Consider the following 15,874-nt stretch of genomic DNA (forward strand, 5'->3'; position numbering starts at 1 on the left):
TCTCCCGTCAAAGACACCCTTTTTCCTTAACAGCCGTACTCTGCGTGCCTCTCTGTGCGTAGAGGGCGTGGACTTCTTCTGTGAAAAAGAAAGCGTCGTATATCTAATTGGCGAAGGCTGTGAAGGACAGCGCTCATTGTCCAATCAGATACTTCCTCCGTGGAAATGTTGGTTTTTTTCTGCCGGTTCTAGAAAACCAACCACGAGTTGTCGTCGTGTGGGAGAATCCATCTTGAAGAGAGCTCTCCGGTTGTGTGACTAGTAAGCACATTTTCGTACCTCTTTATCAAAAATATTGTAACGTAAGTATTTTGGCTGGTTTGTAATTGTAGTGATGTTGTAAATGTTTTTTTTTAAATATATTTTTAAATATCGTAAAATATTGGCCTACTCTGGTGCTTGCTGGTCCTCCGCATTACGTAACTGTGAATAAGAGAAACAGTATAGCCGAGGCTTGGTTTATCAGTGTGCTGCAGACAGTAGCATTTTCTAATCGGTAACTCCAGACGAAGTGGGATGTAGATATCTGCATGTTATTGGCTTATATAAAATTGCTTTAGTGTGTTACCAGAAGCTGACACAAGGGAAACAAAGACGGTATTCTGTCAATGTATGGATCGCGATAGTGCCGGTCAAAATGGTGGGAAATGCATGCATTGGCACCATGTAAATGGCGAGGCATGCACGGCGAAAACTGATTATGTAACCAGCGCGACTCGGTGCTGTGTCTTCTGTTTTAGGTTTAAATAGTTTAAAACAATGTCTGAGATAGAGCAGCAGTACATGGAGACGTCGGAAAACGGCCATGAAGTCGACGACGATTTTAACGGAGCCGGCCAAACCGAGGAGGGGAGCGACGAGCACGCTGTGAATGACTGCGGTGAAGGAGAAGCGGAGGGAGAGGCGGAGGGAGAGGGAGCCGACGCGGATGAGAACTCGCAAAACGGAGGCACAGAGGGCGGCCAGATCGACGCCAGTAAAGGCGAGGAGGATGCTGGGTGAGTGTAAAATGACAAAATGTGAATCCATTATAACGACCCCCGAGATGCACTCTTGGTTAGGCATGTTTCTTTGTTCAGCCGGCCTTTGTTGGCGCCATATGCAGAGCGGAGGGGGGATGGGCGCTTGAGTGTGGATCAATTGTAGCATGCATTGGCTTGTGAAATATGCCATTTACTTTATATATGCTGCGGCAGCATTATCCTTTTGCAGTGTATTTATTTAATGTTGTAAAATTATCAGAAAGCAAAGCACGTAAGCATGCCATTCAACGTCATGGCTCAACAGATGTTCGGGAACAGTGTGTTCATTTACACCCCCTTCTGCCCCGCACAGTCCCCACCCCCACAACCCTATATTAAGTTGGAAGAGAGGTACTGCGTGTAATCCTAAACATGTCCTCTTCCCTTCGCTGCACAGGAAAATGTTTGTTGGTGGGCTCAGTTGGGACACGAGCAAGAAGGATCTTAAGGATTATTTTTCTAAATACGGTGAGGTGACTGACTGCACCATCAAGATGGACCAGCAGACAGGAAGGTCAAGAGGTTTCGGCTTCATTCTCTTCAAAGAGGCAGTCAGCGTTGACAAGGTCAGTGGGGAGAAACCTTTTTATAGGAGCTTTACTCATTCTTAATGTGTAAAGAAGAATGACAATTCTTTGTCGTTTTGTTTTTAAGGTCCTAGAACAGAAGGAGCACAGACTAGATGGCCGAGTCATCGACCCCAAGAAGGCCATGGCAATGAAGAAAGACCCGGTGAAAAAAATCTTTGTGGGGGGCCTTAACCCTGACACTTCGAAGGAGGTCATCCAGGAGTACTTCGGGACCTTTGGAGAGGTAAGTCACTGAATACATTTGGTAACTTGAATGAACGGTTATTATTTTGACTGCTTCAAAAGTACCATCTATTCTGGTGTAGATCGAGACCATTGAACTTCCACAAGATCCAAAGACAGAAAAGAGGAGGGGATTCGTATTTATCACATATAAAGATGAGGTTCCGGTGAAGAAGGTGATGGAGAAGAAGTACCATAACGTCGGTGGAAGCAAGGTGAAAACATTTAACACAAATTTGCATTTGCAATACGCGTTTTGGTTAAAAAAAACGTGGTTTACTCAAGTCTTTAAAATTGCAAAAGGCAAGTAACATTGCAACGTTATGTTTCTTGTTTTTGTACTAGTGTGAAATTAAAATCGCCCAGCCCAAAGAGGTGTATCAGCAGCAGCAGTATGGTGCCCGTGGATATGGGGGGCGTGGCAGGGGACGTGGTGGTAAGCTCTTTATTTAGTATGTGTATCATCAAAATGTGTTTTTTTTTTTCATTGGTAGAGTTTTATTTGTGCTATGCAATTACCTGGGTCCTGTATGCTGGACAATTGTGACAAAGGCCTCACCTGTTGTTTTTAGGCCAGGGCCAGAACTGGAATCAAGGTTACAACAACTACTGGAACCAAGGATACAACCAGAACTATGGCTATGGACAGCAAGGCTACGGATATGGCGGCTATGGCAACTATGACTACTCTGCTGGTTATTACGGCTATGGGGGTGGCTACGATTACAGTAAGCGATAAGTGCCCCCAGGGAAAGAAAAAGAATGAGAAAAACTTTATTTTCTTGGTCCTCCTTGTTGTACAGAAGAACTCAGTCCCTTTTTCTCTTGTCCTCCAGACCAGGGCAATACAAGCTATGGGAAAACTCCAAGACGTGGAGGCCACCAGAATAGCTACAGGCCATACTGATCACACGTAGTGCAGGTATGCATTTTTGCATCATCCGTGGTAGTATGAGAACATAGCTGTAACCATTGGTGCCTTTTGACCCCAAAGATGTCCATCTATTCTAAATCCATTCAAGCATTGTGGTGGGGTTAGGGTAGGCTGTACTGTGGGGTCTGTGATCATAACAGAAGGATTCATTCCACCTGTCAGCCATCTTAAGATGCATCTCTACAAACACTACTTGATCAATCAGGGTTGAGTTGGTGGTGGTTGAGAACAGGAATAAGGACCGTTTCACCTTTCACCAGGGTGCTAGGTGTAATAGTCCGCGGTCGGTCCCCCCCTCCCCCCCAAAGTCTGTCCATTCACTGACTTGTCAAACTCATTCATGCACCTGTCTGTCTCTGTGTAACTGCATGCCATATTTGGTTTATTCTCAGTAACGTTAAGCACCGTGTTTTTCTCTTAAGGTCTAAAGTAAATAAGAAAAAAAGATCCATGGTCTGACCACAGCGAACATGGGCTCTGGCTTTTCCTTTGGAGTTGGCAGAAATTTGGACTCATGCTCCATTTGTACAGATCAAGTGAGGAACTGGGGAAGCAAATGTCACTTTTCCACTTTTTATTTTATATTGTTTTGTGTCCATTTACATTTCCAGAGATGGAAGTGTTATTTTTACTGTACTTTTTGGTACCTTTTTGAATCTAATGTATTGTATGGTTGTATTTTTACATGTCTACTGGATTTACAGATGAGCAGGAGCAAGAGCTTTTAAAGCTCACAAATAAAACAATTTTGCTTTTTTTTCCTTTTGGTGTTTCTAGATCTTTAGTTATTTTATCCCTAGCTGAGTGTTGGATGCGAGTTGCATGGCTTCAGATGTGGGGTGAGGCTAAATAAGGGATTTAAACTATTCAAAGGGTTCATTATAAGAGTGTTAAGTGAATGTTTGCAGATGGTCTAGTAGACAACAACCAGCATCTTTTGTTTATTTTTTTTTCTTTTTGGCTTTTAAGGAGATTCTTCCCCCATAATGTTTGCAATTTTAAGTGACTTTACTAGTGTTATTCAACTGAACGCAAGCCTGTTAATGTACGAGGGTACTCCCTCACCCACTGGAAACTCATTCCTCTAGTGTCTTGGGCAAATTGGTAGAAATAAACTTTTGGTTTATATTACACTCTGATCTTTTTGTTATTATTTGTAAAGTTAATGTTAAATGTTTTGTACTGTTAAATGGCTTGCTTCTAATGTCACAAGTAGTGTTAACATCTCACCGGGTGCCTCTTGGGAAGCTGTGAGAGAGCGCTTCACTGTCTACAGCTAAATCTGGCAGAGTGTAAAACCCACCCCCAGTAGATGTGAAACTGAGTATCATGTTTGTGAATGTGTCCAGGAGTTTAAGATGATGGTCTGGTAAGTGCTAATCAAATCTAATGAGAACATGTTGCTGATCAGTGTCTTAAGTTGGGACTCATATTTTATACAGTGTGATTGTGAGTAAAAGAAGAGTCAGGGTTTTTAAAGTGTTTATTAAGGTTAAAAAAAATATTAGTGTCGTAAGGCACCTTCCTGTATACCGGTCTACTCCCAGGTTGTGTTGATATGCAGCAGCTTGCACCACGTTAAACATCTGAACATGGCACTGAACACCTGAAGGTTAGAATACAGGAATTTTTAAGAAATTTGTAGATTGGAAAAAAAAACAAACGGCTGTCATCCTCTTGTAACTGATAGCAGAAGTCCACTGTTGCTGCTTTGATAATCCCTAGTTTCAAACTTTGATACAGAAAACTACCATCTGTTTTATTAGCATTAGCCGATATAAGAACAAAGTGACTGAGTCCTTACAGCGTGGTGTTTAGCAGAGAGCAGCAACACGTTTTGCCTCGTGAAATGAATGAACTTGTTTTACCTACTGGAACCTCAAGTATAAACATTCATATCTCTACCTCTGAACTTTATGAATGTGACCATCTGACAATGTCTGATGCAATTAAAAGTTTTTCTACAGGTTCAACAAACCTTAGATGTCTTCCTTTTCCAGTTTAAGGCCACTGGTCTCCAGGTCTATGAGAACAAGAGTAATGGAAGGAGTTATTCGCCCACATGTCTTGCAGTAATCCTCAGTGTTTTGCCTCTTACTACAATGTTTGTCATGCATACAGCAACAGTTGTAAGGCTGGAGTTGTCTGTAACCTACCAGAGAGGATGCGATGAATACATCGTGCCACCAGTTCTGCATCCTCCATACTGAAACACATGGGGGGTTTAAACTTCACGACGCTCTCCCATGGACCGTCTGTGCTGACGCAGATCAGATCGTCCTCCTTCAATCTAATGTTAAAAGACAACTGGGATCACCACGCATCACAGGCAGCATAAGAAAAGTGTTAAATCTTGTGTTTAAAAAAAACAGACAAACCGATAACATGAATAGTTCTGTGTACCTTTTCACCACCCATGCTGCTGTTTTTGTGGCAGGGGTCTTCTGCTCTCTGTCTGTAACAAACTCGATGCCCACAAACAGTCCGACGCCCCTGTAACATTGTTAAAGACTTAAATCAGAATTAACAGATAAAGCAACACTACAAACGTCTAAACCCACAATGAAAATATGGTTTCTCATTCCACACTTGTTTGAATTCAAGCACAGATTCTGTTGATACAAGCAACTCATTAAAATGTATGAGAGAGACCATGTCAAATCTAGTTTACATAACATGTTTAGGTAAAGCAAATGCTAAAGAACAAAGATGTACCTAATCCACATGAATATAATGTACATTGTTTGTATAGCACCATCCGGCCACGTTTGACTTGTCTTGACTAAAAATTTAGCTCAAATGTGGGCTCTTGTTGCAAAGGAGATATGGTGCAGGTTATAGGTAAATATATTAGCTATGGTTGAATTCTGCAGCTGCCAGAGTGGTCGATCATCTGCTGGGCAAAACTGAACTTAACAAAACTAGAGGTGGTCATTTGATGGCCCACATATTTCCATGAAGATAATACAAACTATCCCATCCAAAATCAATCACCTGTTAAATCAGGACTCCTGTCTGACTAGGATGCAGTATGTATGATGTAAAGTAAAGTAAGCTCATCAGTTCAAATATAAAGACCAAACACTGCACGTGTTCTGCTGAGTTACAATTCAACGTTACTTTCCCTTATCAGAAGCTCTTATCCAAAGTGACATACACCAGAGAGTAAGTACAACACTAATCAGCTGTTAAGTTTAGGCCCAAGGACACTTTGTTCAGCAGGGAATCAAACCCTCGATCTTCCAGTTGACAGGCAACTTCTCTACCAACTGAGCCACAATCACCCAGTGTGACATTGGCCAGTGATATTTAATATTTAAAGGACAGCAATTGTAACCGTACACCAGACAGCACTGTAAAACTACTGTATGAACAAATACACTATCGTTATACTACATTTTGAATACAGAACTTATGGCAAGTGAGGTGCCTTCTGCCAATGGCAGTAATACTTCTCTGTATAAAAAACATCTGACTATTTTTAAAAAAGTCACATGTCCACTGAATAACATGCTAATTATAACAGTACAAAAACAACAGTTTTATGAATATTGATCTTGCTCTACAAATTGAGTAAGAAGACAACTCTAAGAATATAAGTGTTCAAACACTGAGGTACAGATGAGAATATTCTTGGGTGTGCATTTTACTGCTGAATTGAATATTGTTTCATAGTGGAAGTGTTAGAAGATGTGTCATGTCCTGGTTGTTGAGCTTTTCATTTAAGTTCAGTTGAGTGTAAAAAATTAGAGAAGTCAAATCCAATGATTAGAGTCGATCGTCCACAATCAGCCAGGATGAACCAATATGCAGCAGTGCTGGACGTCGGTTGTGAAACAACAAACTAAAGTGACAACTAAATGGTGATCAGACTTCCCCTATCAATCAAAGGCTCTCATTTGTTTTCAAACGCATTAACTGCAAGATAAAGAATTTGATTTCTACGTGCCTGTGTGCTTCCTTACCTGACATCTCCAATTATTTGATGCTGGGATTGAAGCTGTGTGAGTAAATCTTTCAGATGTGCTCCCACCCTTCTGGCATTTTCTCTCAGGTCCTCTTTCTCGATCACATTGAGGACTTCCAGGCCAATTGCGCAGGACACTGGGTTTCCTCCGAACTGCATAAAAATAGGAAGAGAAATTGATAATCGTATATATTTCTTTATGAACAATTAAATACAGACAGCTTTACAAAAAACAAGCTCTTGTTCCATTCTTACAATGCAAATCCTGTATATGATGCTTTTTATGTAGTAATACGGTGTTAAATTATGAAATGGATTACCAACAGCTTGTAATCTGCAGTCGACAAACAATAATCCAGTCCAAAACAAAAGGGGAAAAAACTCCACTACACTTTGAATTGACACATTTAGCCTTTTTTCCCTGCCTGAAAGAACACAACTTCATGAAACTGACAACTGATTATATTTAAACTCAGTACTCTAACACAGCATATGGTGACTTTGGGAGTTTTGTGTGACCCTAAAGGTCTTTAAGAACAAAAAGGCATCTTTAACCCTGTAAGACTGGATTGCTGTTCTGGCTGACACTTTGGGAAGGCCCTGGTTTCAAACTTAAAGGGGTAAACCATTAATTGAAAGCATCTTTTTTTGTCACCGTATTGAAGTATTCCACTCCATTGGCTGTGAACGCTCCAGCAATCTCTGCTGTGGTGGCCACACATGCCAGGGGATGCCCATTGCCCATCGGTTTGCCCATGGTCACAATGTCGGGGCAGAAACTCTCCCCCTGTAACTCAAAGGCCCAGAAGTGACTCCCCACGCGTCCAAAGCCCGTCTGCACCTCATCAGCCACATACACACCACCAGCAGAGCGCACATATCTGCAGAGAGTTTGACGGAGACACACCACGTCACTATTATTGTTCATGAGGCCGAGTCAAAAGCAGAACCTGACAAATTAGGATCACTGCTTACTCTGCTACTTTAGAAGAGTATCCTTGAGGAAAGATGATTTGTCCTCCGACACTTGGCAAGGATTCGGCAAAGAATGCAGAGATCTGTGTGAAAAATGCAGTAAATAGTAGCATGTTTATTATGCGTTCTTCATGTTTATTACAACAGTATAAGGTTGTTATTTGTGTAATACTGGTTTAACTAGTATTTTTATCAGTATCAGTCGCATCAAACTGAAAAGTGTACCTTTCGACCTTTTTTATGCACATCCTCGATTAGGTCTTTAACAGTATCAGCGTATGCTTGCCCTGGGTCAGGGTGAGTCTCTGAGTATATGCCTCTATAGGTGTCTGGTAAGGGTGCCTAGCAGGTGACAGAAAATATTTAAGATACACAAGAGGTTACTGGTGCTCAACAGTTTTGCATTCGTGAGGGTCATTTGAATTTACACACCACATGAACCCATTCCTTCTGTCCTGCCAGTTTCCGGAACTTGTAAGGACTAATGTCGATGAGGGACATTAGATGCCCATGGTATGCACTGGTATAAAAGCAGAGTTTATTGTAATTGATAAGCAAGTGTTCGGTTAGAGGGTGACTGCTTCGCGATAGAGCAGAAAACTTACTGGTCAAGCACAATGACATCCTCATGCTGGGTGTACTGCTGTGCCAGGCGCAGGGCGAGATCATTGGCCTCTGACCTGTCATGAGAAGAAATTGGAGTGCTACTAAAAGGAATACCATACTGTGGTACTGTTTGTGTATTAAACAACATTACTTACCCAGAATTAACAAAGTAGAACACACTTAGCTTCTTAGGCAAGGTGGCAGCCAGGCGGTCTGCATACATGACCACATTGTCGTGCAGGAAACGTGAATTGGTGTTTAGAAGGTCCATTTGTGCTGCTGCAGCCTTTGTTATGTCTGGGTGACAATGGCCCACTGCAACACAAAGCTTACTGCATCATACTAACATTAAAAAAACACTGACACTTGGAGGCAATCGTGTAATAAGTTGTGTTACGTAAACGTCATTTCTTGTCTGGACTCTGTGCTGTGGATGCATGTTACCATGATGAACGTTGCTGATGCAGTCCAGATAGCGCTTGTCATTTTCATCGAATAAATACTGCCCTCTTGCTCTCACTATTTTCAAGGGGTCGTCGGAGTAAAAAAGTCTGCAGGACTGTCTGTAATGAAAAGGGAGAATAACAGATCCGTGACTTCAGAACAGCAAACTGAAACAGAGAAATCAAACCAGACCAGTTTTCCATACCCGATAAGTCTCTTCCTCATTGCAAGAGTTTCTTCTTTCCGGAGTGCCATGGTGTCTTTGTTGTTTATTGTTTCTATATAATAGAACACTATTCAAAAGACTGTAGAGCCAGTGGACGCTCCGCACTTCTATAATGGTCATTAAAAGTAGTTTTTAAGAGGTTTATGGAACTGTTTACGGGGACCTGACATCCTGTCTTGCTAGACTTGACCACGCATGCGTCGACTGTGTTCATTTTGGCGTTCATTATTTCATAAATCATAAGTTGTTTTGCTTTCTTAATGATATATTTTACATATTGTTATTATTCCATAATAAATCCAAAGAAATAAACGTATAATACAAACAAAATATGTGCATAATTGTCACTGAAACATAGCCCAGTCCGTTTTAAATGTAATACTGTCGCTTTATATAGGAGGGTCTAACTGTGGGGTGGTTAGCTAGACATTGACTTGGAGCTTTGGTGTAAACATGTTTTTAAAATTGTGTTGTTATTTTTAGAAAACACAACAAATGGTCATATTGTAAAAGTAGAAGATTAAAAACGTTGTTTGACTCCCTGACTTTCGAAAGCGATTTTAAGCCGGTTTCTTTCCTCACTACCCGTGTGTGGTTTCGCCCAAAGGCTATAAATATTCCGCTGAGCTGCCCTCTGTCCGATGCACTGTGTGCTGCCTCGGTTGCTAAGGAACCACTGAACGCAGGTAATACATCAGGACAGCTGTAGCATGGTAGCTTGCAAGCAGGCTTCGTAAGACAGCTAATGCTCCTACTAAATATCGCTCCTGCTGTTACACCAATTGCATCTCTCAGTGTGATTACTATGGACAAGCTATTAAGCGTTAGCAAACATATATTGGGAGCAACATTACGCTATAATGTTACACAGGACACTTGTTATCGTAGCCAAATAACAGGCTAATAACTTACTTATAACGAACTGCATCGTGCTGCAGGGCTAGCTAACCATCTACTTTGCTTATCGGTCAAAGTTTGTATTAAATCCAGCCAGTAAACACTGTCATATTATATTGAATGACTGTCAATGGCAAACAGCTTTCCATTTCTTTACATTGAAGAAAACATTATAGCTTCACACATGGTGTGTGGTTGGTAATTTCATGCTGCGCAGAGCAACTACACATTAAACTTATTTGATGGTTTGCATGTTTTATGGATATGTACGGAATGTATGACTATACTAAAACATGCTGTTTGTCGTGAAAGTCGTGTGTTAACTACGGAAATGATACGATTGTAAAATCAGTCCGGAGTTACGTTTTAATGAAAGTTTGTGGGCATGAATGAAAGTGGATAATGTGTTTAATCAGCTGATTTGAATAAGTGTTTTATTTTATTTTATTAAGGCTACTCTGTACTGCAAATTGTAACTCTTGTGAGCGAGTGTGGCTGAGCCTGTGCGGGTGTTACGATGTAAAGCGTGATCGTGTTTTCTGGTGACTTTCAGCTGAATGCCTTTGTGGTTGTCTGTTGTACAGCTGAGCTTCGGTTCTGACCTTAATATTTACAGTGTGTGGTTCTGACGAGCAATTCTTTATTTAGCTGTTTTACTAAAGACAAATCCGAGGAATATTTTCGATTTTGTAAAGTCCCTTTACGTTGTTAACATCTGTTGTAATTACGACAACCACACGCACATTCGACTGAAAGTCACCACTTTACACGGTCACACTTTACACCCTAACACCAGTGAAGTAGCTGGTCTCCTGGCATGTGGAAGTGAGCTAGCCATGTAGCAGCATGTTTGGCACAAGGAGGGAGGCCCTGGAGGCCACCTCTGATCACAAAAACTCTAGTACTTTAAATTTCTTTAAAAAAAAGAGGAAACTGTTTATTTGTCAGCATGCAATGTGCCCCATATTGTGGGTGCTTCTCACTTGAAAAAAAAAAAAAAACACAGACAATTGTTAAAGGCCTTGTTACAATTCAACACATTGAAAATAGTTTTATCAGTTTTAGTTTCAATTTGAGGCGCACATCACATGGGGCTGTGCAAAGGTTTGCTGGTATATCTTATATGTGCCAGAGTGGGTTTATCTTTAAGATGTCGTGGATTTAGTTACCATAAGATCTTAAAAGCTAACTCGATGACATACTGTATATATAAATACTTTATTTAGAAAGACAGACATATTTATATTCTAAGTAAGCCCTCTATTGTACTTCTTGCAAAGTTACTATGGCATGCTTCTGAACCCTATCCCCATTCATTATTACACTTCCCCCATCCTCTCCGCTACACTCATTCCCTCCCCCTTCAATTCACATTACAACTCACAACTCTTTTCATTTGTGTTTACTTGACCCAACTTGCCTCACCATTGTGTTTTCTTTTTTGTAGTTTTTTTAGTGGTAATACATTTTGTGTTTTCTGAGAGACCAGTCTGTAACAACAGTAAGAAATGTCCATGATCGTTGCGCATGATGGAATGTGAAGTGCTTCATTGTCCTGGGTCTCCTCACGTCCATTTGTGCTCTCTGCCTTTGTGAACATCAAACTCTGCCTCTCGTCTGTGGCAGCATGTAGATCCAAGCATGGATCTTTTGAAGTTACTCGTGGGTTAGACATTTCACTTCACTAACATGGTCGTTCCTTTTACTCTTTCAAATGACTTTTCTGCGATACTACAGTTTTACCATGTTAAAAAAAGATTGTTCTACTCCCAAATGAAGCATGTTCTCTACCATGTGTCTGACCAGTATCAGTTAATCATTTAAAATGTTTCATAAGGATCCCTTTTCATTTGTCTCCCTAGGTGGCCCAAAGATAATGGTGGCACAGTGAGAAAGCTGGTCAGTCTGGCTGGTGGAGGTGTTGTGGGGACACCACAAACCACGCCAAGATTCTGCCGAGCAAGATTTTCACTGCCCTCAGTACCTCTCCTCATCGTCTCGATGTCCAACCCTGGATTGTAGCTACAGTTATGGTGACACTTTTAACAGAGCAGCTCTGTAAGCAGAGTTTGGAAGAGCCTTATTACAAGGCTCTCTCATTCAATGTGAATGTGGTGAGTTTATGAACCAGCTCCTTTTTGTCTAATTCACTCTGTTTAATGGCTCCTCGTTTTTGAATTTAAGCTATCACATTTATTTTTCTAGTCATTACCTGCAGTGGGCTCCAGTCCCACGATATCATTGAGGGCAAGTAGAGCAACACGAGGTAAGTTCATTGTGCTAGGTGCAGTATTTGCAACCCATCGTTGGAGAAATCTGTCTCATGTCTATCTTTTGGCATCTTTTAGAAAACAGCTCAGCCACACAGCCATCAACCAAAGCCAACCTCCAGGATGGTTCCTGTGAACCAGACTTCCTATGGCGCACATCTCAATCTGGAGAATTTCTCCAGAGATCAGAAGTGTCCTTCACAGACATGGCTCTCCAAAGCTCCCCCCCACCGCCTCCTTCAAAGCGACATTGCAGGTCCCTCTCGGTCCCAGAGGACTTGTCTCAATGCCGCTCCAACTGGCATCCTTGTGCATCCAAGATTTGGACCCCTGTAAAACGTGGATTCCGAAGTGGAGGAGCATCTGGCTCATACTCTGGAGCCAGCTCTTTGCCACTTTGCGGTCCAAGTTCCTCCATCACCTCTTCCTCACTTCACTCATCTTCTAGTCCCACTTTTTTTAGTTTAGCACTGTCCTCTGACTCCCCAATACCGTGGAGCTTCCCATGGGACTCCTGTGACAAACTGAGAGGAACATGTTCTGCCTCCTTTGCCGCGCCTTCCTCCTGCTCTTCTTCACCAACCCCTCTGGTTTCTCACTCCGTGCTGCAGCGCCGCCTTTCCCTCTCCCCTGTGCATATTCAGGATGCCTCTGTGCTTCTTCTGCCCCCCAAACCCTCCGCTGATTCTGCTTTGACTTATGGCGCTTGTGGCATAGAGCAACCCGCCCTTTCCCCTTCTCCCACCTCTGCCTGCAGCACACCTTCCTCCTATAGACGCCACCGTCACCCTGCGCTGCCGCGATGCCACTCGCAGCCCTGTGATATGCGCAAACCTCGCTTGAAGAGACGTCATGACCCAGATGTTCTCCCCTGCCCCAGACCAGGACTGGACTTCAGTAAGATGACGCAGGTGAGCTGGAAGTTGTACCTCAGTTTGGGTAGCTTATGTAAGGAAAGAGACATACTGTAGTAAATAGCATCCTTTGGTAATCAGCATTCTTCGTTGACTTCTGCCCATGTTTTCTGTCCTCTAGAGATGGGCATCTAGCAGCACCCTTGCTTAGCACGGCTAAGCTCGGACCTGACATTATCTGCTGTCTTCATTTCTGAATTGTGTTGATGTTGAGGGAGAAGTAGGCCCTGAGGTCATCCAGAAAGCTGACTTTTAAGCAAGACACTGCTGTGATGCACTCTACAGATCACAGGCTGTTACCAGAGTGAGCAACGCTAATAAAGACACTGTCACGAGACTTTATGGCTAACTTTTGCAGTAATACTGCTGTCTGTCTGTTTGTCACAATAAAAAACGCGTCAGTTCACTCTAAAAGACGGAAGCAAGAAAATCAGTTTCTAATGTAAAGTGTCAAGTGTTCAGTCCATTACACAATGACAGGTTTAAATAAAATGTAGGAAAAGGAATCGTATAATTAAAAGTCTTATTAAGTTAACAAAGTCAAGGATAATCATTTGCTAATACACCAATATTACGCCGTTGTGTTATCTATGTGAATGCACAAAGTCGTAATGCAAAACCAAAAACTTTCCAAACCAACGAAAATAACTTTGTTTTGATGGAAATGTTTAATAAGAAATGTCAGAATGGAGGTCAGTCCTGCAAATGTCTGCACTCGGTTGGGAATCTCAGGCAGGGTTCTGAGAAAACTGGTGCAAAAGTGCCACATAGACCGAATCAAAACGTTCTGTTTTCATAAAACTACGCCCTGAGGTAGTCATCAGCCATGAGAACAGGTCAATATTCTTTTCAGTAAGGAGTTTTGGTATGTTATTTTCTGAGAAACATCAAATGATATCAAAATGACACGACACTTCTTTGTTTTTTGCAGATTGGCAATCGTGAGTCATCAGCGTGTGCTACAGGTGGCTGTGTAATGCAAGTGTCTTTCCAGGCAGAGCATCACTCAGCCTTCTCCCCTGCCGAGTCCCTGGGACGAACCAGCATTGAGCCGCTAAGTGAAAGTGAAGAAGAGGAGGATGAAGATACAAGAAATAGGACTGCGGTAGAAGGCAGACAAAAGATTGTTTTTGAAAGAGATTGCACTGAACTGGACTTGAACCTTATAGAAGAGAACTGACCCCCCCCCCCCCCCCCCCCCCCCATACATACACACACGCAATATTGAAGCAAAAACACAGAGAGGGGAATCTGCATGAGTCAGCTAGTTCTCATGCACAAATAATTTCTTCGGTTTTGTTAGGCATTGGTATGTAGCTTGATAACCCTACATACTTAATCCTCATCATAGAACACTATATACTGAAGTTAGCAGAATGCGCTTTAAAAATATGTCATTAGTAATTTGGAAGCACTCAAAGAAGTTTAATTATATAGAGGTAGGCCAAATAACATACTGTCATCATTGATGCTCTCCCACAGGTTTAACAGGATAAACACTCTATGATCTATCTGCAATTCCTTAAAACCCCTCAGAGATCATAAAAATGCCTCTACTTAGTGTGTCCTTTAGAAACAACTCTAAAACATCAGAGGATACTCTTCTTGTTAATGAGTTTAAGAATTGCGCCGTCTTTGGTTCACATATGGACTTCAGTAACACTGATGAAACTTCATGATCATCATACTCAGCTTATAATACAGAATTGTTGGTGCTCTGGTCTTCTTTCCACAGCCAGGCATTTTTGCAATCTCCGCTTCAATGATTCAGAAACACATCAATCAGTGGCACAGACAGTAAAATAAGCAGTAGAATAACCAAATATATGCTGCAGCTGGACTCCTTAAGGCACAACATAATGTATTGTACAATGGTTGGAGGGAGAACACGCATAAAGCTAATTCTGGGTGGATGTTAAAAGGTAGTAGTAAAGCAGGTGACTTGGTGGCCTTTCAGAAGTGATTTTCATGTATTTTGAGATAGAAATATGTTGCACAATGTATGTATGAATAAACTTCAATAGGATATTTTTTTCTTTTTCAAACAGTGTCTGGTCTATTTTATATGTCTGCTTGTTGTTAAAAGTAAATAGTAGTACTATCGGTTTTTAGATTATTGTGACACCCAGTGGCCGATGTCGGAGTAATACAGAGGCTTCATATTTAAATATTCAGTTTTCAGCCTGATCTGAATTTAGAAACTGCACCTGTAAAGGGGACATATACCCCTTTTTCACCTCTTCAATCAGTCCCCTGTGCTCTAAATGAAACATCTGTGCTGTGGTCTGGTCAAAATATAACATGAATTAAGCAGCAGAGGAGGTTTATGACCCTGTAGAAACCAGATCTCAGAATGCTCCGTTTTGGTGTGTGTCTCTTTAAATGTAATGAGACCCCTCCCCCCTGAGTTTTCCCATAGACATCACTCCTCTGTAGCTAGAATTAAAATAACAGAACTGTGCAAAAGTTTTGCTCTAGGCTGGAGGTGGAGTCCATGGGTGGAGGCACCAGGGGAGGGGAGGGTATTTTCTTACCAGAATCCACAAACTGTCACAAACGGTGAAAATTTGAAAGGGAGCATGTTTCTGTGTGGCAAGACTAAGGAAAACCACAAACAAAGGACTGGATAAATGTATTTAAAATGTTGTGTGCCAGTAGACACTCAAGTTACCTCATATATGTTCAAAAACACTGTAAAAGTGCATTTTTCATAATATGTCCCCTTTAATAAAGGGAGTATAACAAAACTTTTCACAGTAGGTTGTGGGAGAGTGAGTTAAAGTATTTTATGTTCATTCTTAATGAAA

General features: G+C 41.6%; 3 protein-coding genes across 4 annotated transcripts; 2 read left to right on the plus strand and 1 right to left on the minus strand.

Moving 5' to 3' along the window:
- The first annotated feature begins 165 nt into the window (after positions 1-165).
- Positions 166-3,529, plus strand: hnrnpaba (heterogeneous nuclear ribonucleoprotein A/Ba). Its single transcript, XM_079351657.1, has 9 exons — positions 166-261; positions 741-998; positions 1,420-1,588; positions 1,677-1,835; positions 1,918-2,049; positions 2,180-2,270; positions 2,407-2,562; positions 2,671-2,756; positions 3,191-3,529. The coding sequence occupies exons 2-8, from the start codon at positions 760-762 to the stop codon at positions 2,739-2,741; spliced, it is 1,017 nt and encodes a 338-aa protein (XP_079207783.1). The 5' UTR covers positions 166-261; positions 741-759; the 3' UTR covers positions 2,742-2,756; positions 3,191-3,529.
- On the minus strand, positions 3,340-9,106 carry phykpl (5-phosphohydroxy-L-lysine phospho-lyase). Of its 2 annotated transcripts, XM_079351653.1 has the most exons (13): positions 8,966-9,106; positions 8,761-8,879; positions 8,472-8,631; positions 8,316-8,390; positions 8,143-8,230; positions 7,936-8,052; positions 7,711-7,793; positions 7,391-7,616; positions 6,734-6,888; positions 5,172-5,261; positions 4,925-5,058; positions 4,747-4,791; positions 3,340-4,374 (listed from the first exon to the last, which is right to left on the minus strand). In XM_079351653.1, the coding sequence occupies exons 1-12, from the start codon at positions 9,013-9,015 to the stop codon at positions 4,748-4,750; spliced, it is 1,341 nt and encodes a 446-aa protein (XP_079207779.1). In that variant the 5' UTR covers positions 9,016-9,106; the 3' UTR covers positions 3,340-4,374; position 4,747. The 2 variants fall into 2 exon arrangements, with proteins under 2 accessions (XP_079207779.1, XP_079207780.1); XM_079351654.1 differs by lacking the exons at positions 3,340-4,374; positions 4,747-4,791 and having other exon boundaries at positions 4,968-5,075.
- Positions 9,107-9,583: 477 nt separating this feature from the next.
- On the plus strand, positions 9,584-15,112 carry LOC306828909 (protein FAM53C-like). Its single transcript, XM_079351655.1, has 5 exons — positions 9,584-9,672; positions 11,746-11,997; positions 12,089-12,149; positions 12,232-13,064; positions 13,999-15,112. The coding sequence occupies exons 2-5, from the start codon at positions 11,914-11,916 to the stop codon at positions 14,245-14,247; spliced, it is 1,227 nt and encodes a 408-aa protein (XP_079207781.1). The 5' UTR covers positions 9,584-9,672; positions 11,746-11,913; the 3' UTR covers positions 14,248-15,112.
- Positions 15,113-15,874: the final 762 nt, after the last annotated feature.

This window comes from Symphodus melops (genome assembly GCF_947650265.1).
Source record: "Symphodus melops genome assembly, chromosome: 9".
Taxonomy (NCBI): domain Eukaryota; kingdom Metazoa; phylum Chordata; class Actinopteri; order Labriformes; family Labridae; genus Symphodus; species Symphodus melops.

What these genes read in the sequence shown, in the direction of transcription:
- LOC306828909 (XM_079351655.1), top strand. Translation starts at nt 11,914, where the DNA reads ATGGTGACACTTTTAACAGAGCAGCTCTGTAAGCAGAGTTTGGAAGAG. An exon ending in TCTCATTCAATGTGAATGTG is followed by an intron (nt 11,998 to 12,088) that starts GTGAGTTTATGA and finishes TTATTTTTCTAG; the next exon opens with TCATTACCTGCAGTGGGCTC. An exon ending in ACTTCAGTAAGATGACGCAG is followed by an intron (nt 13,065 to 13,998) that starts GTGAGCTGGAAG and finishes TGTTTTTTGCAG; the next exon opens with ATTGGCAATCGTGAGTCATC.
- hnrnpaba (XM_079351657.1), top strand. Translation starts at nt 760, where the DNA reads ATGTCTGAGATAGAGCAGCAGTACATGGAGACGTCGGAAAACGGCCAT. An exon ending in AAAGGCGAGGAGGATGCTGG is followed by an intron (nt 999 to 1,419) that starts GTGAGTGTAAAA and finishes TTCGCTGCACAG; the next exon opens with GAAAATGTTTGTTGGTGGGC. An exon ending in TGGGGGTGGCTACGATTACA is followed by an intron (nt 2,563 to 2,670) that starts GTAAGCGATAAG and finishes CTTGTCCTCCAG; the next exon opens with ACCAGGGCAATACAAGCTAT.
- phykpl (XM_079351653.1), bottom strand. Translation starts at nt 9,015, where the DNA reads ATGGCACTCCGGAAAGAAGAAACTCTTGCAATGAGGAAGAGACTTATC. An exon ending in AGAAGGAATGGGTTCATGTG is followed by an intron (nt 8,053 to 8,142) that starts GTGTGTAAATTC and finishes GTCACCTGCTAG; the next exon opens with GCACCCTTACCAGACACCTA. An exon ending in GCAGCATGGGTGGTGAAAAG is followed by an intron (nt 5,059 to 5,171) that starts GTACACAGAACT and finishes TTTTAACATTAG; the next exon opens with ATTGAAGGAGGACGATCTGA.